The sequence below is a fragment of the Sarcophilus harrisii genome, chromosome 2 (genome assembly GCF_902635505.1).
Source record: "Sarcophilus harrisii chromosome 2, mSarHar1.11, whole genome shotgun sequence".
Taxonomy (NCBI): domain Eukaryota; kingdom Metazoa; phylum Chordata; class Mammalia; order Dasyuromorphia; family Dasyuridae; genus Sarcophilus; species Sarcophilus harrisii.
In genome coordinates, this window is record NC_045427.1 from 331,783,960 (window position 1) to 331,810,101 (window position 26,142).

The 26,142-nt window shown below is 34.2% G+C and overlaps 1 protein-coding gene across 8 annotated transcripts in view; it reads left to right on the forward strand.

Annotated features, from left to right (window-relative positions):
* Window positions 1–26,142, forward strand: part of BRMS1L (BRMS1 like transcriptional repressor) — a 122,872-nt gene that overhangs the window by 62,023 nt on the left and 34,707 nt on the right. For all 8 annotated transcript variants that reach the window (XM_031952876.1, XM_031952880.1, XM_031952875.1 and 5 more), the window contains one exon: window positions 23,332–23,459. In XM_031952876.1, coding sequence (XP_031808736.1) covers window positions 23,332–23,459 — 128 coding nt within the window. The remainder of the gene's footprint in view (window positions 1–23,331; window positions 23,460–26,142) is intronic.

Below are 26,142 nucleotides of genomic sequence, written 5' to 3' on the forward strand. Positions count from 1 at the left end.
ATTGTAGCCTGTTATAAAAGGCATTTGTGTCCACTGTGGCACAGCGTATTTGCGTAGTCCTAGTATAATTCTACAAACTTCATTAGCATTTTCTTTAACAAGTTGCCTTATCAAAATGTCTGTTACTGCATTTTCACCATTAGTTTGTATGATAGCTGTCTGCAAACATCTCACAAAATCAGCAAAGGGTTCATTTGGTCCTTGTGCAATTTTTGTGAAGGCCTCATCCTTTTCGTTTGTATTGTGGAGAGAAGCCCATTCTTTGATAGCAGCAGTAGCAATTTGCTCATATGCTTCTATGAGGTAATTAATCTGTACTGAAATGTCTGCATAGGAACCTACACCTGTTAGTTGGTCACAGGTCATTGGAGTATTAACTCCATTTTGACTATTTTGTTGAGCTTGTATCCTACAGAGCTCACTATATTCAGAAAGCCACAACAAGTTTTGTCCAGGTTCTAAGCATTTCCTTGCTATAGATTTCCAGTCACTAGCAGTTAAGACTTTATAAGCCAAATACTATAATATCATCTTAACATAAGATGATGTAGCCCCATAAAGAATGCAAGCCTTTTTCAGGTCTTTAAGGATTTCTATATCAAAAGGAGTATATCTACTACTTTCTTGACCTGGAGAGTTAAACTGTTGAATCACCAGATACATACTTAGTTTCAAATCACCTAAATTCTGCCCTTTTTCAGTGGCTTTAAGTACTGCTTTTTGCAATCTACTCATAGGAGAGGGTGATTGCTGGAGGGGGAGGGAGGAGGGAGGGAGGTACCGGTGATATCACTGCCCCTCCCACTATTCCTTCTCCCTCCATTCCAGAAGGTGGAGTTGATGGGGGCATGTCAGGGATCTGCTCTGTAGGTGGAGGCAGAGTTAAAGCTGTTTTGGGAGAAGGAGAATCACCACACCCTTGAAACTCACTTAATTCCCCATGCCCTCTGGAGATATGGTGATTAATCCATTCTTTATCCTCCTCTTTTTCCTCATACTTCCTCATCTGGCTGTTCTGAAAATTTTTCTTTTTTCTATAAATTTGCAGGATTCTTTAAGGCTGATTGTATATTATGTATGTATGTATGATGTAATATGTTATATATATAGAATGCTTCTTTGGAAATTAAATGAAGAACTTTTTCATTGTAGTATTCACATAGTTGATTTCCTACAAGTTTCCAATTATCTATTCCTACTTCTTCCTCTAAGAACCAAGGGGACGTGCGTTCTAATGTACTCAGGAGCCTAGCAATCTGTTCCCAAGCTACAATTAAGACTTGTCCCTTGATCATCTTAAGTATGTTTTCTATAGTACCCCTTTGGGGTGGGGGTGGGGGTGAGGACAGGGGAGAATCTTTTCCTAACATCTGCCCCATTTTAGCCAGAAAAGGTTACTAGTTTAGCCCTTAACAAAGTAAGTTCCCTGTTTGTCTATTAAAATACTCATCCAATTTCCTGGTTACCAGAGACTTCTTCAGTGAAAGTAGTGTCCTTGATCCCATGTTGGGCGCCAAATGTGAAGACCGAGTTAGTACTCTGGATACTTAGAATCAGCACCCTGGATACTTTAAAATCAGCTGGACTCAGGATAAGCAAAGGTCTTTGATCTTTATTCTTTATTGAAGTGAGAGGAATGGACACAGGAATCTCCACACCTCGCTTCTTCCTCTCTTGGCAGCCAAAAGTGATTCTTCCTTGTCTTACTCCACCCTCCCAAGTCTCTGTATACACCAACAGATCAAGCCAGCACAGGATAGTGGGGCGGGCCATTTTCTAAGCATATGCTAATAGAGTATTGTCTAACAAGTAATTACCTTAAGAGCTCAGTTGTCCAAGTGCATCTGCTCAGTTTCAGCCCATTACAGAATATACCTTTTTAGACATGGTCAAATGTGGGACGTTGTTTTTCTTGACTATTCATATGTTATTAGGGGTTTCTTTTTTTTTTTTTTCCCTTCAGTTTGTGTAGTGAAGGTGAAGGTAAATGGGTATAGTAGAAAAAAAGAAAGAAAAAGTTCATTGAAGATTTTTAAAAAATGTCCAGGCCAAAGAGAATCATTGAAAAGTAAGATAATTGGAACAGCTAGATGGTGCAATGGATAGAATTCTAGCCCTGAAGTCAGGAGAATCTGAGTTCAAATGTGGCCTCAAACACTTAACAGTTACTAACTATGTGACCCTTGGGAAGTCACTTAATCCCAATTGCCTCAAAAAAAAAAAAAAAAAAAAAAGAAAGAAAGAAAGAAAGAAAGAAAAAGAAGGAAAAGTAAAATATCTTTGAAAATAAGATGATGAATTTATTTTATATTTAAAAAAGAAAAGCAAGCCATACCAAATAGATATTCACAGTTTAAAGTACAATCATCCTTTTCTAGTCTTTGTACATAGAAATAATAATTTTGTTGCTTATTAAATTCAGCAAAAAATTAGAAAAAAGCCTTCTAAAAAAAGAACAGCCATATGGTAGTAGATAAATGATCAAAGGGCAATAATAATCAAATCTCAAAGAACAAATGTGAAATATCAACGATCATGAAAAAAAGCTCCAAATCACTAATAATATTAATAAATAAAACATCTCTGAGTTTTTATTTTACATTATGATAGTGACAAAGATAATATAGAAGTAAAATGACAATTGTTGGAAGGATTCTGGGAGATCGTGTACACTGCTGTACTGTTGTCAACCTATGATATGGTCCAATCCTACTGGAAACTATTTTGAAATGTTTCTACAAATATCTACAAAATCTATACATATCCTTGAGTGATACCATTTTTAGTCTTCTACATCAAAGCCAATCAGAACTAGAAAGGACTTATATGTACAAAAATATTTATAGCAATACTAAACTGGAAACAAGTAGATTCTCGTTAATTGGGAGTGGCTGAATAAATTATGTTATGTGAATCTAATAGAGCATTGTTGAGGGAGAAGTTGTAAAAGGAATAGATTAATATAAATCTAAGATTTATATTATTTGAAATAGATGGTGGGCTACATCTTTATTTGTAAAAAAAATTATTTAATATTTTATTTTCCCCAAGTTATACATAAACAATTTTTAACATTTGTTTTTAAACTTTGAGTTCCAGATTATCTCCATTCTTATCCCCTGCTACTGCTGATGAGAAGGCACATGTGAAGTTGTGCAAAACATTTCCAAAAAAGTCATATTGTGGAAAAAAAATAGATCTCCCCTCTTCCCTCAAAAAAACCCTCAAGAAAAATAAAGTTAAAAAAAAGGTATGTTTTAATCTGTATTCAGACACAATGAATTCTTTCCCTGGGAATGGATTGCATTTTCCATCATAAGTACTTCAGAGTAGTCTTCATCAGAGTCCTTCAGATCATTATTGTATTGTTGAGAATAGTAAAGATCACTTACAGCTTATCATCCCACAACATTGCTATTACTTTGTATATAATACACTTTGTGCGAGTTCCTGAACAACTTTCCAGGTTTTTCTTCTTTTTTAAATAGTCTTTTATTTTTCCAAATACATGCAAAGATAGTTTACAACATTCACCTCTGTAAAACATTGTGTTCCAAATTTTTCTCCCTCTTGCCCCCCACTCCTCCTTCCCCAAGACAGCAAGCAATTAGATATAGGTTAAACATATGCAATTCTTCTAAACATATTTCCCTATTTGTCATACTACACAAGAAAAATCAGATCGAAAGGGGAAAAAACAGAAGAGAAAAAAAAAAGTAGCAGCAAACAAACAGCAACAAAAGACGAAAATACCGTGCTTTGATCCATATTCAATCTCTAGTTCTTCTGGATGCAGATAGCACTTTCCATCACAAGTCTACTGGAATTGCCTTGAATCATCTCATTGTAGAAAAGACTGGCTACAAAATGTTAGGGGTAAGTTTGAAAGACACAGTAGCTTTTATCATTGCAAAGACCAATCATGACTTCAGAAATGGACTAATCATCTCATGATAGTTTGATTATACTCATGAGAGAGAGAGAGAGAGAGAGTGTGTGTGTGTGTGTGTGTGTGTGTGTGTGTGTGTGTATACTCATTATACTCAATCAAAAGATTGCTTTTATTTGTGTATGTAAGAGTTATTAACAGACTGGGTCCTTGACAATGATGCAAAAAAGGAATAAAAGAAAAAAGATGTAATTGAAGCATTTTTTAAAATATACAGAAGAAGGATTTCAGAAAGGGACATAGATAAAAAGTATAGTGATGGTAATGTTAAATTTAATGTTTCTTAAAATTTGGTTTTATAAGCAATACTACTTTTCTATCCTAACATAAGGAAATTTTCATGCTTGTTGGTAAGCTATATCTACTACTCATTCTTATATCTCCGTTTATCTCAAGTTTATTCTCTTATCCTTCTTTACCTATATCTTATCCTTCCTATATCTCTATGAACTGTTTAACTCTTCCACTGTGTCCTTTGTAACTCCTGCTCAGTAGTTAATATACTTCTCTGCAATTTTGAGCTCTTCATGGGCTCCTTCAGTCTTCTTGTATTCGTAGAGATATGTATGTCTCCCTCCATCTGGTGTGTCTCCCTCCATCCTTAGCCACCCTCTCCAACAGTATTTGTACTTTTGCTCCTATCCTGTGGCCCTAGAGAGGTAATCAGAATATCACCACCTCTAGACTCTCCCTTTAGTGCCACCACTCAGTAGCATCCTCCTTTAAGGAGGATATTCCTTATCCAGTCAGATCATTGATTTATAAAGTAAGAGCTATAAGGACCTCAGAAGTGAGTAAATCATTCTCTTTCATTTTACAGAGAAGGAAACTGGAGTTAATAGAGGATATATATAATTTACCAGAGTCCTACAGGTAGGAAATGACTAAAGCTGGATTCATATCTAAATATGTGAGTTTTGAAGCCCAGCAATCTATCGATTATAACATACTGCTTAGTAGCAATTATCTCTCTATCCCCAAGTCATTCTCTTTAATTTGTCAAGGACTTTACCACCTGCATCTGTTTTTTTTTTTTTTTTTTTTTTAAAACAACATGCTACCTCCTACTTTGTTGAAGACCAGGTCTGAGCAGATTGACTCAGAATGAAATGAGAGACTTATGTGATCCACTTAACAGTTAACAAAATGGAATTTTTTTTGTCAAAGCAAGTAAAGGACATTTAAGAGTAAAGCTTTCCTTTGCTTTCATTGCTTGTACTGCTGGTCCTCAGAGAAGACTTCCAGCCTTTTATGTCCTATTTTTGTACCATGGTGATCAGGAAGCTATTGTCAATGTGCTGAATTGTAGTCCCCTGAACTAATTAAATTTTGAGGACAATTTCAATACTTTTGAAGGAAAAACTGACCTAACCTGAAAGGAATATTGTCTCTGCTTATGTTACTGCTCCCATAACATACCCTTATAAAAGGAAACAAGCATTAAGTGTTTAATGGTTTATGTGTATCAGACACTGTTCTAAAAACTTTTATAAGTATTATCTCATTTGATGTTCATGACATCCTTGAGCTAAGTGCTATTATTTCTCTGTCTTATATTTGAGGAAACTGAGGCAGACAGATTAAGTGGTATACTCAAAATCACATAATATAGTTAAATGTCTGAAACTGGATTTGAACTCAGGGCTTCTTGATTCCATGCATAGTGCTTTATCCATTTTCAGTGACTGAGTTTCCTCAGTTGCAAAATGAGGATCATAATAGTATTTATTTCACAGGGTTGTTGTGAGGATCAAGTGAGATAATATTTGTAACACTTATCACAGTGCTTGGCACATAGCAAGGTTTAACAATACTTTTTCCCTTCTCTTCATCATTGTGCCATCTACCTACCTCTGGGGCTTTCACAGACATTTTGATGTCTCCTCAAACACTTATACTTCCTAATTTCTTAGTTTCTTCAGCTCCAATTACCAACTTTTGCATTTCACTTCAGCAGTGCACAGGTATGGTCAGTCCTTTGAGCTTAGCTTTATCACAAACTTTTGCTTTCTCCATCAAGAAAAAAAGTAAGAGTTAATTTTCAGTGAACTACCTCTTCCGCTTATATCTCAAAACTTCTTGGTATCATGCACTATTCTCTTCTCCTTTTAAGGTGATCCTTCTTACTAGTGCCATCTTCTTCTTATATGTACTACTTCTATCATTTCTTCAACTTTTTATGCCTTAATTTGAAGACCAATATCTGACTAGTTTGCAGTATTCTTTGCTGGTTCATCATCCATATCATGCTCCCTACCTGTAGGTATACTTCAAGACTCAGGAATACTTAATCTGCAGTCTATAAATCAATTTCAGAGAGTTCTATAATCTTGGACTGGGATAAAAATTATTTATTTCTATAATTAATTTCCTTTGTAATTATGTCTTATGCCTATAGAATCATTACTCTGAGAAGGGATCCATAAGCTTTTCTACGTTGCAAATTGGTTCATATCACACACAGAGAAAAAGTGTTGAGTTTTTTTTTTTTTATTCAAGATTTTTATTTTCAAAACAAATGCATGGATAATTTTCAACATTCACCTTTGCAAAACCTTGTGTCCCAAATTTTTTCCCTCTCTTCCTCTCCACTCCTTCCCCTAAATGGCAAATAATCTGATATATGTTAAACATGTGCAATTCTTCTATACATATTTCTGCAATTATCATGCTATACAAGAAAAGGCAGATCAAACAAAAAAAATGAGAACAAAATGGAAGCAAACAATAACAAAATGAGTGAAAATATTATGTTGTGATCCTTACTCAATTCCTACAGTTCTCTCTCTGGGTATAGATGGTTCTCTTCATCCCAAGGCCATCGAAACTAACCTGAATCATTTCATTTTTTAAAAGAGCCACGTCCATCAGAATTGATCAGCATATAATCTTGTTGTTGCTGTGTACAGTGATCTCCTGGTTCTGCTCACTTCTTGTAGTATCAGTTCATTTAAGTCTCACTAGGCCTCTCTGAAATCATCCTGCTGATCATTTCTTATAGAACAATAATATTCCTTAACATCATATACTGTAACTTATTCAGCCATTCTCTAATTGATGAGCATTCATTCAGTTTCCAGTTCCTTGCCACTACAAAAAGGGGTGCCATAAACATTTTAGCTCATGTGGGTCCCTTTCCCTCTTTTATGATCACTTTGGGATATAAGCCCAGTAGAAACACTGTTGGATCAAAGGGTATGCATAGTCTCCTAGGTCTATATCCTAAAGAGATCATTAAAAAAAACAAAAACATATTTTTGTGGTAGAAAAGAATTGGAAATTGGGAAATTGTGCATCAGTTGGGGAATGGCTACATAAGTTGTGGTATATGAATGTTTTAGAATACTGTTGTTCTATAAGAAATGATGAGCAAATGAATTTCAGAAAAACCTGAAAAAATTTACATGAGCTTGCTGAGTGAAATGAGCAGAATAAAGAGAACATTGTTAGCACAGTAACAGCAACATTGTAGGATGTGACTTAATTCTTCTCAGTAATATAATGATCTAAGACAATTCTAAAGACAGCTAAAAGATGGAAAATCTTATTCACATCCAGAAAACTATGGAATCTGAATGCAGATTGAAGCATACTGTTTCTTTGTTTTTTCTTTCTTATGGTTTATTCTTTCACAGCATGGCTAATGTGGAAATATGTTATCATGATTGCAGTTGCATTAGCTATTTTGGATTGCTTGCTATTTTGGGGAAAGGGAAAAAGGAAGAAGGGAAGTAGAAAAATTTGGAACTTGAAATGTTATTTAAAGAAAATAAATGTTGAAAACTATAATTACGTGTACTTGGAGAAAATAAAATCCTGTTAATAAAAACAATATCTTCAACAGAAAACAATATAAGGGCAATTGGAATCTAAGCATACTACTGATTACTTTTGTACACTGAACAGGAATGTCCCACAGGTAAAATGCAACCAGAGATTATCATTAGTTACATTTTAGCTGAGTTTATTATTGTTTTTTTTTTTAATAATTATAACTTTTTATTGACAGTACATATGCATGGGTAATTTTTTTATAACATTATCCCTTGCACTCACTTCTGTTCCGATTTTTACCTTCTCTTCTTCCACCTCCTCCCCTAGATGGCAAGCAGTCTTATACGTATTAAATATGTTATAGTATATCCTAAATATAATATATGTGTGCAGAAATGAACAGTTCTCTTGTTGCAAAGGAAGAATTGGATTCAGAAGGTAAAAATAACCCAGGAAGAAAAATAAAAATGCAAACAGTTTACACTCATTTCCCAGTGTTCCTTCTCTGGGTGTAGCTGCTTCTGTCCATACAGTATTGTTGTTGGAGTGTATAATGATCTCCTGGTTCTGTTTAATTCATTCAGCATCAGTTCATGTAAGTCTCTCCAAGCCTCTCTGTATTCATCCTGCTGGTCACTTCTTACAGAACAATAATATTCCATAACATTCATATACCACAATTTACCCAACCATTCTCCAATTGATGGGCATCCATTCATTTTCCAGTTTCTAGCTACTACAAACAGGGCTGCCACAAACATTTTGGTACATACAGGTTCCTTTCCCTTCTTAAGTATCTCTTTGGGATATAAGCCTAGTGATAACACTGCTGGATCAAAGGGTATGCACAGTTTGATAACTTTTGGGGCATAGTTCCAGATTGCTCTCCAGAATGGTTGGATTCGTTCAAAATTCCACCAACGATGCATCAATGTCCCACATTTCCCGCATCCCCTCCAACATTCATCATTATTTTTTCCTGTCATTTTAGCCAATCTGACAGGTGTGTAGTGATATCTCAGAGTTATCTTAATTTGCATTTCTCTGATCAGTAGTGATTTGGAACACTTTCATATGAGTGGAAATAGTTTCAATTTCATCATCTGAAAATTGTTCATATCTTTTGATCATTTATCAATTGGAGAATGACTTGATTTCTTATAAATTAGAATCAGTTCTCTATATTTTGGAAATGAGGCCTTTATCAGAACCTTTGTAAAAATGTTTTCCCACTTTGTTGCTTCCCTTCTAATTTTGTTTGCACAAGTTTTCTTTGTACTAAGGCTTTTTAATTTGATGTAATCAAAAGTTTCTATTTTGTGATCAATAATGATATCTAATTCTTCTTTGGTCACAATTCCCTCCTCCTCCACAAATTTGAGAGGTAAACTATCCTATGTTCCTCTAATTTATTTATGATCTTGTTCTTTATGCCTAAATCATGGACCCATTTTAATCTTATCTTGGCATATGGTGTTAAGTGTGGGTCCATGCCTAATTTCTGCCGTACTAATTTCCAGTTTTCCCAGCAGTTTTTGTCAGATAATGAATTCTTATCCCAAAAGTTGGGATCTTTGTGTTTGTCAAACACTAGATTGTTATAGTTATTAACTATTTTGTTTTGTCAACCTAATCTATTCCACTGATCAACTAATCTATTTCTTAGCCAATACCAAATGGTTTTGGTGACTGCTGCTTTATAATATAGTTTTATGTCAGGGACAGCTAGGCCACCTTCATTTGTTTTTTTTTTTTTTTTTTCATTAATTCCCTTGAGATTCTCGACCTTTTGTTCTTCCATATGAATTTTGTTGTTATTTTTTCTAGGTTATTAAAATAGTTTCTTGGGAGTCTGACTGGTATAGCACTAAATAAATAGATTAGTTTAGGGAGTATTGTTGTTTTTTATTATATTCGCTTGGCCTATCCAAGAGCACTTAATATTTTTCCAATTATTTAAATCTGACTTTATTTGTGTGGAAAGTGTTTTGTAATTTTGCTCATATAATTCCTGACTTTCCTTTGGTAGATAGATTCCCAAATATTTTATGCTATTGACAGTTATTTTGAATGGAATTTCTCTTTGTATCTCTTGCTGTTGGATTTTGTTGATGATGTATAAAAATGCTGAGGATTTATGTGGATTTATTTTGTATCCTGCAACTAAAGTTGTGAATTATTTCTAATAGCTTTTTAGTACAATCTCTGGGGTTCTCTAAGTATACCATCATATCATCTGCAAAGAGTGATAATTTGGTTTCCTCATTACCTACTCTAATTCCTTTAATCTCTTTCTCGATTCTTATTGCCGAGGCTAGTGTTTCTAATACAATATTGAATAATAATGGTGATAGTGGGCAACCTTGTTTCACTCCTGATCTTCCTGGGAAAGTTTCCAATTTTTCCCCATTACATATGATGCATACTGACGGTTTTAAATATATGCTCCTGACTATTTTAAGGAAAAGTCCATTTATTCCTATCTTCTCAAGTGTTTTTATTAAGAACAGATGTTGGATTTTATCAAATGCTTTTTCTATGTCTATTGAGATGATCATATGGTTTTTGTTAATTTGGTTATTTATATAGTCAATTATACTAACCCTAATAGTTTTCCTAATATTGAACCAGCCCTGTATTCCTGGTATAAATCCTACTTGATCATAGTGTATTATCCTGGGGATGATTTTCTGTAGTCTTTTTGTTAATATTTTCTTTAAGATTTTAGCATCAATATTCATGAGGGAGATTGGTCTATAATTTTCTTTCTCTGTTTTCAACCTACCTGGTTTAGGTATCAGTACCATAGCTGTGTCATAGAAGGAATTTGGTAGGACTCCTTCAATCTCTATTTTTCCAAATAGTTTATATAGCTTTGGAGTTAATTGTTCTTTAAATGTTTGGTAGAATTCACATGTAAATCCATCTGGTCCTGGGGATTTTTTCTTAGGGAGTTGCTGCTTAATAGCTCGTTCTATTTCTTTTTCTAAAATGGGACTATTTAGCCAATTTACTTATTTCTCTGTTAATCTGGGCAAACTATATTTTTGAAGGTATTCTTCCATTTCATTTAAGTTATTGAATTTATTGGCATAAAGTTGGGCTGCTCTAATTTCCTCTTCATTAGTGGTGAGTTCTCCCTTTTCATTTTTAAGACTAATTGATTTTCCTCTTCCTTTTTTTTAAAAATCAGATTTACTAAGGGTTTTTCTATTTTGTTGGGTTTTTTTGTAGAACCAACTCTTAATTTTATTAATTAATTCAGTAGTTTTTTTACTTTCAATTTTATTGAACTCTCCTTTTATTTTTAGAATTTCAAGTTTAGTGTTTGACTTTTTAAAATTTGTTCCTTTTCTAGTATTTTTAGTTGCAAGCCCAATTCATTGACCTTCTCTTTATTTTATGCAAGTAGGCCTCTAGAGATATGAAATTTTCCCTTATTACCACTTTGGCTGCATCCCACACATTTTGGTGTGATGTCTCATTATTGTTATTTTTTTGGGTGAAGTTATTAATTATGTCTATGATATGCTGTTTCACCCAATCATTCTTTAATATTTACTAAATCATTATTTAGTATCCAATTATTTTTTGGTCTATTTTCCCCTGGCTTTTTATTGAATGTAATTTTCATTGCATTGTGGTCTGAAAAGGATGCATTTACTATTTCTGCCTTACTGCATTTGAGTTTGAGGTTTTTATGTCCTAATATATGGTCAATTTTTGTGTAAGTTCCATGAACTGCTGACAAGAAAGTGTATTCCTTTCTGTCTCCATTTAGTTTTCTCCAAAGATCCATTATATCTAACTTTTCTAGTATTCTATTTACCTCTTTGACATCTTTCTTATTTATTTTGTGGTTTGATTTATGTAATTCTGAGAGTGCAAGGTTGAGATCTCCCACTTATTATAGTTTTGCTGTCTATTTCTTCTTGCAGCTCTCTTAATTTCTCTTTTAAAAATTTAGATGTTACACCACTTGGTGCATATACGTTTAATATTGCTATTGCTTCATTATCTATAACCCTTTAGCAAGATATAGTGCCCTTCCTTATCTCTTTTAATTAGATCAATTTTTGCTTTTGCTTGATCTGAGATGAGGATAGCTACCTCTGCTTTTTTGACTTCACCTGAAGCGTAGTAGATTCTGCTCCAAACTTTTACCTTTATTCTGTATGTGTTGCCCTGCTTCAGATGTTTCATGTAAACAACATTTTGTAGGATTCTGGCTTTTAATCCAGTCTGCTAACTGCTATCTTTTGGAAAGTTTTTCTATTTAGTTAAAAATTATCATTTTATTCTTTCCATCTTCCCCTGTTTAGCTTTTTCCTTTCCTTCCTCCTTACCCCCTCTCAGTTTTCTTGGGCACCCCTTTTCTCCCCCTCCCTTTTATTCCCTCCCCCACCTTAGGTTTTCCCCTATCTTACTCCTTTTCCTCACAATTTCTGTATTCCTTTCCACTTAGCTTACTCCTTCCCTTTTCACTTTTCCCCTCCCACTTTTCAGTGAGGGTGGGAGAAGTTTCATCATAAATCGAATATGTCTAATATTTTTCTCTTTAAGCCAATTCTGTTGGCAATAAGATACACACTATGTTAATTCCCCCTTCATTCTTTTCCCTCAGATATAATAGGTTTTCTTTGCCTCTTTGTGAGATGTAGTACTCCCACTTACCCTTTTCTGGGTACAATTTCCTTTCCACCTCTAGTTTCTAGAACAAAGTATACATGTGTTCTTTATATAGCTTTATAGCAGAAATATAGTTCCCCAAGATTTCTTTTTACCTTTTCAGGGTTCTCTTGAGCTCTATATTTGTAGATCAGACTTTTTGTTTAGTTCTGTTTTTTTCATCAAAAATAGATGAAATTCATTTATTTTGTTGAATGTCCATCTTCTTCCCTGGAAAAAGATGCTCATTTTGGCTGGGTAAGTTATTTTTGGCTGCATACCAAGTTCCTTAGCCTTTTGGAATATCATATTCATTTTTAATCCTTTAATTTTGTGGATGCTTCTAGATTTAATTTTTTTATTGTCTCCTCATTTTAATTTTTTTCACCATTCATAATTTTTTCTTAATCATTTTGGTTCCCTAATTTCTTGGGTTTTTTGGGGTTTTTTTGTGGAATTTTTTTTCCCTTTTTACCCCTTTTTCTTTTTGGGCGTTTCTTTTAATTCCCTGGGAAAATTTGATTCTTTTTATCATTTTTTAAAAGGGAAAATTTCAGGTCTCTCCAGATTTTTTTTCCCTTTTTTCCCAAATTTTTCATTTTTTCCTTTTTATTATTCTTGAATTCTTTTAACAACAATTCCTTTGGATTCCAGTTTTCTGTTTTTTTCTTCCTCCATTTTAAATCTTTTCTAATTGTCAATTGAGTTTTTAATTTGTTTTTTCTTAAAATTTTTTTCCCACCAATTTCTTTTTAAGGTTTTTTTTTAAATTCCTATTCGTTTTCAAGTTTGATTTCATATTTTCACTCTATTTTAAATGGGTGTTGTTATCCAGTCCTTCCAAGTTTTTTTCTTTTCCATTTTTTATGCTTCTTGTGGCCTTTTAATTAACTATGGTTTTTTTGAGGGACAGATCCCAACCCCCTGGGGTTCCAGTCTGTTTTATTCCTCAGGGTTTAAAGCCTGCTCTCTATCCATATAGAAGCTGTCAGTGGTTAGAGTCCATTTAAATTTTTTGCTCATTTTTTCAGAGAAGAATCAAAGAAGACAAACTAGCAAAAAAACCCAAAACAAATGCATTCTGCTTTTTTGGGGGGGAAAAGGGGGTTGTATGGTATTACTAAGCTTTCTCTACAGACTGCAGTGGGCAGCAGTGAGGAACTAGAAGGATAGCAATGGTTGCACTCTAAGACTCTGAGAGTGTGCTGAGACATTGTGGGTGGGTGTTCAGGTCCTGAGAGACCCTACCTTTCCATAGTTTTTACCTCCTATGTTTATAGCTTCTGTGTTGGTCTACTGGCTTGCTGCCAGGGCAAGATAGCCACACTATGGTTAAAATTCATTCCACAGAAACGGCTGAGATCACACCCCACCCCTCTCCGGTCTGCTCAGTCTGAGCTGTCTGCTGTGTTCTCGCTGCCGCTGCTTGGCCTCAGCCTATGCCTGCTCTAACCATTCCTGCCCTCGAGTAAAAACAGACCTTTTTCTGGCGAATTTCAAGGATGTCTTCTGTTGGTAATTATTTGTGGGAGTTTTTTCCTGTCAAGCACTAATTCCGAGGCTTGGCATGAAATAAATTCTGAGAGCAAAGAAGATTAAGTAGATGTGTGTGTCTTCTCCGCCATCTTGCCTGGAAGTCCCCATTATTGTTTTTTTAGTTATTTTTCAACTATGAATGACTCTTGTGATTTCTTTTACTGTTTTGTTGGTCATTATCTTGTAGTGGCTTGTTATTTCTTTCTTCAGCTCATTTTTACAGATGAGGAAACAGGCAAACAGGGTTAAGTGACTTGCCCAGAGTCACACAGCTAGTACGTGTTTAAGGTCAGAGTTGAACTCAGGTCCTCCCTGACTCCATGCCACTAGTTGCCCTTTAGGTAAGTTAAATGATCATAATTTTGTTTGGCAGAGTTGATTTTCAAATGTCTAAAAAACTGTGATTCCAATGACTATTGTGGTTGATGGAAAAAATATGAAATTATATATAAAATTAGTACAAAAATATGAAAAATAGATTCAGCCGTTTTATTGTTTTGACAGGTTATACTTCTATCTGTTGAATACCAGCATATGATCCAAGTGAATGCAAGAGGCAAAGGGCATTTTAAGTACTGTTATATCTCTTTTTAGAATAGCCAAAGTATAATTGTGTAGTCTCATATAGAATTGGTGAAAAAACCAAAATACCTAATTATATTTTGTCTCAGCCTGTGATTTCATTGGTATATGGAATTCATGGTATATGGTGAGAAAATTCCCTTTACTAAATGCTGATCACCAATTTTTCTGTAACTTAAAGTCTTAGGTAATTATCTAATGTAATTACCTAATGTAATGTTCAGAGCACTGAGATTTGTGACTTGCCTTTGTAACCGAGATAGGACTTGAACCCAGCTCTACTTAACTTGGCAGTTAGCTACTGTTCAGTCTTCTGCATTACACAATCTCTCTATAAATGTTTTCAACAGGATTTATTCAAGCACTAGTTATATATTTTGTTTGTTTTTTCAGTTCTTCATCCTGACTTTTTTGTTCTTGCTGTAATCTTTTCCTAGCCTTTTAGTGTATTGACAATATAGATGTGAAAGAAGAAAAGTTAAAATTCACTTAAAAACTTATAGTCACTAAGAAATAAAATGTTTGTCAGAGAAGGAAGTCAAAACTGTTGGGGAAAAGTGGAATAAAAGGTGTTTATCATATGAATTGTATTGATTCTTGTCAAGCCTTTTCTCTAACTAGATTTCATGATTTTTGATAGTTGGATATTGTCTGTGCTGGCAGGGCAAACTGGTGAAGCAAGCAATATGAAAATAGGTAATTCACAATTAGGTAATTCACACATTCTTTATATTTGGATTTACAATGCATTATTCTTTTCTCTCTTCTCTCTGTCAGATCTAGATAATTAATCCTTTTGATTTCTAATCCTGAATCTTTTAACTACATACTAGATATTCCATAAATGTTTTAAAAGCCCCATGTCAAGATAGCTCATTATCTTTTCCCTAAACTAACCCAGACTCCTAACTTCCCTGTTTTATTCTGGTCACTTATGTTCATATTATAGGAATTATCCTCCACTCTCCGCCTTTCTCATCCTCTCATCTAGTCAGTTGCCAGATCTTGTCACTTCTATGGGTCATACTTTCATTAATGTTTTCATTACTTCTTGTCTAAGCCATCTTCTGTAGAGTCCATTATGATATTTCTGAAGTGTAGTCTGACTTCCCCTTCAAAAATCCCTTCAGTGATTCCTTATTCTTCTTGCCAAAAATACAACTCCTATTTTGGGCTCAATTGTTAAAGATTTTCACAATCTGACTCAAACTTATATTTCTATACTGATTTCACATATCTTATCTACACATACTATATGTATATTACAGCCAAACTGACCTCAGTGCAGTTTCTCTTATGCAGCATTTCATCTTCTGCCTCTTTTGTCTTTGCAGACAGATTTGCCAGAATTGTTCATTATTCTTACTCTGTTGTTGGCTTTCTATATGCCAAGCTGCCTTTCTGTATGGACATGCATAGGTGATAATTCATTTGTGTGTGTGTGTGTATGTGTGTTACAATACCTTCAAGGAGTCTATGTATGTGGTTGGAAAAAAAAATTCATTTTTTCAGTATAATTGATGTGCTTTGTAATTAGATTTATTTTATTTTAAAACATGATTTCTGAGAAAGGGGTGCATAGGCTTCACTTGATTGCCCAAAGGGCTTCATGACTCAAAAAAAGTTTAAAAACCTCTAGATTTACAGGATGTCAACATTCTTGTGAGAATAACATGTTATCATCATGCTACCTATATATCACCTAAAGGGACAACAAAGTATAAGCCTGAATCATTTCCTTGCCAAAACTTATCTTTGGAGAAGGGGAAAAAATGTCTTTCTTATTCATGCCTAGTCCATACACAGTCTTGGAAGAATAAAAGACATCTAGATAATTAAGATTTAAGATGGTCCTAACAAGCTTCCAAGCCAATCAGTAATTGGCTAGATTGGTGTGAAAATTGTTAAAACTTGAAGATATTTTACCTCGGGACAAGAATCTTTCTCCCTCGAGTGGAGATAAAAACCATTGTTAGCCAACAATGGCTTTATCAAAGGGTAAAGATGCTTGAAATTCATCTTGAAGAGGAGTTGAATCAGAAAATAGTGTAGAGGCTAGATAGGCCAAGGTTCCCTATTTAAGTATATAACATAGTCAACTTTTTGTAGACTGGGACTTCTTAATCTTTTTTTTTTTTTTGTTATGGATCATATCACTCCAAGGAAAGTGCAAAAGTTGTAATTGTCTGGACCTGCTTGCTAGAGGATTTTAGTACCAGCCTGAAGAAGTTATCCTAAGGGACCTTCCATTCACCACTCTCCGGATCTCTCCACATCACCTGGCAATTATCTAAAGATAGTTGGAGCTGCTTGTACTGGATCTTATGTCTGGCAGGTTACAAAACCTGTCTGCTGGAGTTAGTGCATCCTCATCAAAAATGAAATAATTAATAGTATAAAGGGTTAAATTTAGAAGTTCTCTAGGGTTATCTGTGGCTCTTCCTCACTTTTGTTTTTGGAGGAGTGTCTTAATATTCCTCATTTCTACTATTGCCTGCTCTTGAGGATTGAAGGTATGCCAGGTGGTGTGTGAAATCTGATACAGTACACAAAAGCCCATTATCTGTTTTTATTGCTTGTGGCATGCCCATAACTGCAAAGGCCTATATAAGGAATTCAGTGACCACCCAGGCCATCTCTTTTGCTGCTGGTATTGCAAAAATGAATCCTGAGAAGGTGTCCATTACAACATGGATAAAAGACAAATGGCCAAAAGATTTATAATGGATCACACCCATCTGCCACATTTCATTGGGCTTCAAATCAGGTGGGTTCTTCCCTGGAGGGAGCAAGGAGCGTGGAAAGGAAGATAAGCTGTACACTCTTTTTCTATGCTCCTAGCTTTCTCTTTTGTTAACCCAAACTGCAGATGGACATCTCCTGGATAATAAATAAGAGCTAGCATAATTGCATATAACTCATTCTGCTGAGTGGACTGAAAGGAAGTTCTGGCTACTCCTTTTATAGCAAAATCAGTAGGATATATAGCACAAATGTTATATTTGGAAGCTTCTGTAAAAATAGTTGATCCTGTAAGAGGAATCTTAGAAACCTTTAATTCACAAAACAATGGCCAATTATGTAATAGCTGGGCTATCCTTAAGGATACGTAAAATTTGGAGCTGCGGCCAATAAAATTTGCAACTTTGAGATGGTTTCACAGCATACATTAATTTGTACATTTGTATAAGAAGTTGTATATCTGGTTAGGTCCTATTCCAGATTACTTGTTTAATTATTCATTTAATGGCCTTTAATAAGATTTTAGCCACAAGCACTGGATAAGGAATAAGGCTTTGGTCTGATTGTGCTATTTTTGATATGGATTTCCAATCGTTAGGGGTTAGGATTTCATAAGCCAAATTCTCTAACAGCCTTTTAGCATAAGATGACGTAGACCCATAAAGAGTGCAAGCCTTTTTCAGATCTTTGATAACTTCCAGATTAAAAGGAGTGTGTCTTCTTCTGATTTGATCTTGGAGGCCCATTAGGGTTAGGTTTTTCAATCACAAGGTATACTTCCATTCCCAATCCAAATGTATTCTGTCCTGCCATGCCTCTTGTAATTGGGATTTAAGAGGGGGCAAAACTGCTGTGCTGGTTGAGCTTATAGGATCACTGTTCCTCCTGTTCCTCCTTCTCCTGCTCCTGAAGGTGGAATTGAGGGAGGAAGAGCAGGAAGCAGAGGCTACCCCAAGGGTGCATGTTCAGGAATAGGTAGAAATGAATGGAGATACGGCCATGCCCCACAGACTTCCCAGGACAGTCCCTATCTTCCTCCCAGATATACCTGCTGCATCTTCTGGGGCTATGGGCGCCATCTTGCCTACTCTCATACTTCCTTGTTTGATACCCCATGCTAAAAGCTTTCTTTTCTTATATGTGGGATTTTTTAAGGCCAATTTTATTACATTGTACATAAGAAATATGTGCTCAGGGATTGAGCCAGGACCCATAGTATGGTAGGTCTCCTTTTACTGGATTAAAGGGTCTTATACCTTGTCCAGGGTTCCTCACTATCTGTGGGCCCTCTATTATCAATCAAAATATACCCTTTATTGATTATTAGAGGTATTTTAGCAGCTGTTGGTGTGGGATAATCAAACATTTCAAATCTTTAGTAAAAACAAAATCAGTACCACTAAAAGGAGTGGTTGAAAGAGGAAAGCGTGTTTGAAAACACCAAAAACCAACAAACAATTGCTATAAAAAATCTATAAGCAAAGACCTTTAGTTGAACCAGAAAATAAGAAAGCTATTCACAATTTTTATATAGCACAACATAAGCTTCTTGGAGTTGGAAGAAAACTGAGAAGATCCATAAAACAACAATAGCAACAACAACAAAAATCCCATTAACTATTGCTATGAATAAACAAACTTACCTTGGGCAAGACAGTACAAAGAATGACATACCAAACATTGAAGAACAGGTGACCCTGTAAGCTTATAGAGATCCTAAGACTATAAAATATTCATCAAAAACTATTTTGGAAATTTATTACTTTTATTGGACTTTGAAATTTTATCTTCGTTGAAGGAATAATGATTGAAATTACATTGATATTCTAGAAAACACAATTGTTTTAGAATTATATAAATTTCCAAAAGAAAATGTAATCATTAGTGTAAACATGACCTTGACACACTCATCATGAAAGGCTAAAAAATTAATTCAGAGAGAAATTTATTTCACTAGTTTAAGAACTTACTGATTTCAAATTCTGTTTAAAAAACAAAAAAACAAAACTATGATCAGGGGCAGCTATTTGGCATAATAGATAGAGTCCCAGAGTCAGGAGGATCTGCATTCAAATGTAGCTTCAGACATTTGATACTTACTATCTCTATGACTCTGGCAAGTCACTTAATCCTTATTGCCTCACTAAAACAAAACAAAACAAAAAACTCATCAAAAAACCTGTAGGCTATAATGAAAGTTAGACTATGAAAAGTGTACTATTTTTCATAGGTACATTTAATATATCCCAGTGAGATGAAAGTGTGTTTTTGTGTGCCAAAATTTTGTTAACTCGGTGTCAAATCACGTAAAATAAATAACTATAGCAAAAGCAAGACAATGCATATTTAAATAATTTTTAAATATATAAAATAAGATGTATTGATTTAGTAAATGTAATTTGTTTTTGTCATGATTAATTTGTGCTTCACTCTAAACTAGTTTCTTTATTTTGTAGCATCAAAGTGATGAAATAACTTTTGGAGACTTTTTGTAGATTTAGCTTTTGAATGTATTATAAAGAGTACTTACTTTGGAGTCAGAGGATCTAAGTTTAAATTTGATGTTGGCTAGTTTTGTAATCTTGGACAAGTCCCTTAACCTCCCTGAGCCCCAATTTCTTTCATTGTAAAATGAGAAAATTGAATAGATGTCCCTGGATCCTTCTATTGCTCAGTGCAACTGCCACAGTTATCTCTGTAAAGTCAAGTTTAACCATATCACTTCCTCTGTTTCCCTACTACATTAAATAATAATAACTACCATTTGCTTTAAGGTTCGAGACAGATGAGGAAACCGAGGCTGAAAGATCAAGTGATTTCTTCTAGGTCATATCATGTCTGAAGCTGGATTTGAACTCAAATCTTTCTAATTCCAGGTCCAGCAGTCTAACCACTGTCACCAAAAGACATAAAATATCATTCCATGGTATCCTGATTACTTTGTTGTTGTGTTTCAAATCAAATCCTCATAGCAGGTATTACTATTTTAATGTGACAGTATTCCTAAGAGCAGTTGCTTTCTGTGTGAATAGATACTGGAAGAGATGGAGCCATTAATAAGACGTGATTTCTCCCCTCAAGAAGCTTACAACCTAATAGGAGTAATTAGGCATGTGTATAGATAAATATAGTGGAAATAAAAATGTGTATCAGGTACCAAAAAATCAGAACAAGAAGAGAATATCTCTATTTGAGGGGGGATCAGAGAAGATGAAATTTTACTGTTGAAAAAATAGAATGTCAACAAATAAAAACAGAAGGGGAATGTAGTAGATATGGAAAATAATATAAGGTGACAGGAGAAGTGGGAAGAATATATTCTGTAATCAATGAATAATTTTCATGCAGAGGGAAAGAGGAAAGGGGAGAGAGGTAAAAAAAAGACAGAGAGTGATGGAGAGAGAGAGAAGAGTGAAGAATTGGAAAGTTTTGAATGGCAGGCTAAGGAATTTGGACTGTTATTAACTAATTGGCAACAAGGAACTATTTAAGAATTTCATACAGTGAATTTATGTAGTATTTGGCATAATGGAGTAGTTTGTGTAAATGGACATGTTAATTGGGTATTCTAACTATTCATGCTCATTTGTCTTTTCAGTAGGTGATTTTTCAGCTTACTTTATAATTTGTTAAATTCCAACCTGAATAAACTGGGGATGCCACATTGCTAATGTCATAGCATCATGTTGATTTTTAAAATGAGCATTTACTAGAGTCAAATAGACTAGTTCAGGAGGTGAATTAGGAGAAAATTAAGGGTTTGTTTAAAAAGCACCAAAAAAAATACTAGTTTTTATATACTAGTGTTCTTTGTTAGGTTCTTTTAAAACTTTCTTTTCTTTGTAACTTTTTCTCTTATGGTCTTAGTTTTCATAGTCTTGATAAACTTGTAAAATATTACTAGGTTTGCTAGTTTACTTAAACTTTACTAAACCTATCTTAAAAAGATATAGTCAGTAAAACCTGTATTAAGTTAAAACTATTTTAAAAAAATTGAACTTAGACATTTTAAAAAGAACTGCTTTCTTTTTAGAAGAAGAGGCTTTCTGAAACAGCCTCATTTCTAAACTATATAGAGAACCGAGCCAAATTTATAAGAATACAGGCCATTCCTCAAGTGATAAGTGGCCAAAAATTACCAATAAACAATTTTCAAATAAAGAAAAAGAAAAACTCTAGGCATATGAAGAAGTGCTCTAAATCACTTTTGATTAGAGAAATGCAAATTATAACAACTGAAGTACTACCTCACACCTATAAGATATTGACTAATATGATAAAAAAGGAAAATAATAAATAATGGAGAGGATGTGGGAAAAATGGTTCACTAATGTACTGTTGGTGGAGTTTTGAATTGAGCTAACAGTTCTGGAGACAAATTTGCTGGACTCAAAATTGTAACCAAACTGTGCATACCCATTGATCTAACAATACCAGTATTGGTACTCCCAAAGATATCATACAGAAGGAAAAAGGACATACATGTGTAAAATATATTTATACAGCCCTATTTTATGTTGCCAAAATATTAGGAATTGAAGGAATGCCCATCATTTGGGAAATGGCAGAAGGCTATGGTATAAGAATATAATGAAATACTATTTTGCAGTAAGAAATGGTGAACCAATAGATTTCAGAAAAACCTGCAAAGTCTAATAGAAACTGATCCAAAATGAAATGAGCAGAACCAGGAAAACATTATACATAGAATCACCAACATTGTGTGATGACCAACTATGAATGACTCAGCTTTTCTCAGCAATACAGTGGTCTAAAACAAGTACAAAGGACTCTTGGAGGAAAATGGTATCCATATCCAGATAAAGAACTGATAGACTTAGAGTGCAGTGTCAAATAATATTTTTTTCACTTAATACTTTTTCGTGTTTTTTTTTTTTTTTTCTCCTTTTGATCTGTTTCTCCTTTCACAACTGTGGCTACTATGGAAACATGTTTTATATGATAACACATATATAACCTGTATCAAATTGTATACCATTTTAGAAGGAAGGAGAGAGGGAGAAAAATGATACTGAGTTAATTGAATAGAACCAGGAGAACATTGTGCATAAAACCGCAAGATTGTGTGATCAGCTATGATAGATTTAGCTCTTCTCAGCCAAACAGTGATCTAAAATAATTTCAATAGACTTGTAATGGAAAATGCAATCCACATCTAGAGAAAGACATTTTGGAGGCTGAATGTAGATCAAAGTATGCTATTTTTACTTTTTTTGTTGTTTTTTTCTTTCTCATGGTTTTTCCCTTTGGTTCTGATTTTTCTTGTACAACATGCCTAATATGGAAATGTGTTTAAAATGATTGTACATGTAATAATGTATTTCAGGTTGTTTGCTGTCTTGGGGACGGAAAAAAGGAAGTCAGAAAAAATTTGGAACTCAAAATCTTACAGAAATGAATGTTGATAACTATGTATAATTGGAAAAAATAAAATATTATTAAGTGGGGGAAAATAGAATAAAATGTTCTCTATGTAGAAAAAACTGAATGCTAAAAACTGTCTTGACATATAATTGGGAAAAAACATTTTAAAAAAATGAGGAGAAAAAACTGCTTTAATTTTTTTAAGGGAGCCGAAGAATAATTATTTTAATTATATTTGTTCAAAAAAATATAAATTTGGTAGTGAATAATATATCCATGAAAGCAAGTTAAAATTACTGAGTTTCACTTTTAAGGTGAAGTTAAAGTAGAATAAATTTGATTGGTTAAATGTATATTAGATTAGACATAGACCTTCAGAATCCAATTCTCCCCGTGCAACAAGAGAACTGTTCAGTTCTACACACATATATTGTATCTAGGATATACTGTGACATATCTAACATGTATAGGACTGCTTGCCATCTGGGGAAGGGGGTGAAGGGAGGGAGGGGGAAAATCGGAACAGAAGTGAGTGCAAGGGATAGTGTTGTAAAAAGTTACCGTGGTATGGGTTCTGTCAATAAAAAGTTATTAAAAAAAAAATTAGACATAGAGGATATAGAAACTGAACAGTTTTGTTGAACTAATATTGTTCTTTTTTATTAATATGTTTAATATTTTTTGCTTATGTTAAGGCTTTATAAAGAACGATTAAGTCAAGTGGATGCAAAACTACAAGAAGTAATATCTGGAAAGGCACCAGAATATTTGGAACCACTGGCAACTTTGCAAGAAAATATGCAAATCCGAACAAAGGTAGCAGGTAGGAATATGAAAATTTCATTTCCATTTAATTTTTACTTAAAGGATATTTATAAAATGAATCTATTTTGTTGTTAGTATTTTCACTAAAAAATTGAATGCATCTTTACTTTGACCACAACATCATCTTTTTATTGTTAATGAATATATTACTTTGTTAAATACCTACTATGTATTCACATTCTAAAAATACTATGGGAAATATGTGTAATGAACCTACAATGTGTTCATGACCTTGGAAGGAGAAGTATACATGTATAAACAATTTAAGAAAACACCTTGTGTAACAGGACTTCCAAAGTTTAACTTTTGGTCCTGTGTGTAAGGCTTCATGCTATTCACCCAATATTTTATCAACTAATTTATGACCTGTAATCTTCAGTGTTAGAGGAACATGCTAAAGAAAAAGTAGATACTTAGAATATTTCTTGTAGTAGCATATCTCTTAAGACATCAGTAAAAATTGACTTTTATAATATTAATGGTTGCTGCTTTGGTATATGATCAAAATTTTGAATAGGAACTTAATCTCTTCTATCTTTTATCCTATTATTATTGCTCATGCTTTGTCAGATTCTAGCCTTGGAATATTCTTTTTATTATTTTTTTTTTTTATTATAATAACTTTTTATTGACAGAACCCATGCCAGGGTAATTTTTACAACATTATCTCTTGCACTCATTTCGGTTCCGATTTTTCCCCTCCCTTCCTCCACCCTCTCCCCTAGATGGCAAGCAGTCCTATATATGTTGAATATGTTGCAGTATATCCTAGATACAATATATGTGTGCAGAACCAAACAGTTTTCTTGTTGTACAGGGAGAATTGGATTCAGAAGGTAAAAATAACCCAGGAAGAAAAACAAAAATGCAAACAGTTTACATTCATTTCCCAGTGTTCTTTCTTTGGATATAGCTGCTTCTGTCCATTATTGATCAATTGAAACTGAATTAGGTCTCTTTGTCAAAGAAATCCACTTCCATCAGAATACATCTTCATATAGTATCATTGTTGAAATATATAATGATCTCCTGGTTCTGCTCATTTCACTTAGCATCAATTCATGTAAGTCTCTCCAAGCCTCTGTATTCATCCTGCTGGCCATTTCTTACAGAACAATAATATTCCATAACATTCATATACCACAATTTACCCAACCATTCTCCAATTGATGGGCATCCATTCATTTTCCAGTTTCTATCCCCTACAAACAGGGCTGCCACAAACATTTTGGCACATACAGGTCCCTTTCCCTTCTTTAGTATCTCCTTGGGGTATAAGCCCAGTAGTAGCACTGCTGGGTCAAAGGATATGCACAGTTTGATAACTTTTTGGGCAAAATTCCAGATTGCTCTCCAGAATGGTTGGATTCGTTCACAACTCCACCAGCAATGCATCAGTGCCTTGGAATATTCTTGTGCTTCAAAATGGAGTTAATAGAAGTCACACAATCTTTTTGATTAGGTCTACTACAAATCTAATCTTATCTAGGCCTTCACTGCAACAGGGCAATCCTTTGATGGCCTCCCTAACTGATTCTCTATTTCAGTCTAATGATGAACTATCTGAAGTCTCTCTCCTCAGGCTTCCTATACCATTTTTTCCAAATGTTCCATATTATCCTTGCTGATGATCATATCTCATACTTTACTGGGAAAATCAAGGCTATTCTCTGTGAGCTCTCTCTTCTCTTCTCACCTCACAACTTCTTGACATAATCCTTTACCTTTCTCCTGTATTACACCCTGTGATGAAGATCTGGCTATCTTCCCCAAAGCTACCCCCTCCATATGTGCTCCTCTGTCCTTTCCAGGAGATTGCCTTCACAAACATTCCCTCCTGATTATCTTTAATCTTTCTCCATCTACTTGTTTCTTCCCTGCTGCCTGTCTAATTTTCTCCTATTCTGAAAAAGCCCTTCTTTGATGTGATCATTCCTGCAACCTGTTGTCCAATGTCTCTCCTCTTTTTCTTAGCCAAATTTTGTTAAATACCTCTCTATGTCTGTTCCCTGCACTTCTTGTTCTCTCATTCTATTCTAAACCCTCTGCATTCTACCTTTTAACATCAGTCAGCTGAAATTCCTCTTCTCAGTCAGCAATCTCTTCCCAATTTAATGGCTTTTTCTTAATCAGGAAACATATTAAGCCTATGTTTTTTTGCCATTTGCTGTGCTAAGTATTGGGGATAAAAAGACAAAAATAACAAGTGTTTATACTCTCAGGCTAACATTCCATCAAACCTTTCTCTTGACTTCTTTGTGTTGACTACTGTCTACTTCTAGATGTTCTTACTTCCTTGGATTTTCATGACATTTATTTTTCTTGATTCTTCTCTTGCCTTTTAACTTCCTCTCTGTCTCTTTTTCTGAGTCATCTATGTCATTTTTCCTGACTGAAGATATACCTCAGTGACTGTCCTAAATAATTTTCTCTTTTCTTTTTGTACTTTCTTACTTGTTGACCTTACAGACTTTTAGGGGTTTAGTTATTTTTGCAGATGACTTCTAAATCTCTCTACCTAATCCTGATCTCTTTCCTGAGTTATAGTCTTGCATCATCAGCAACAATTTGTTGAATCTTTTGAACTGGATATCTTATAGATTAATTAAACTTAACATGTTTAAAACCAGAATTCATTAGTTTTCTCCTCAAACCTTCTCCTATTTCAAACTAACCTTTTG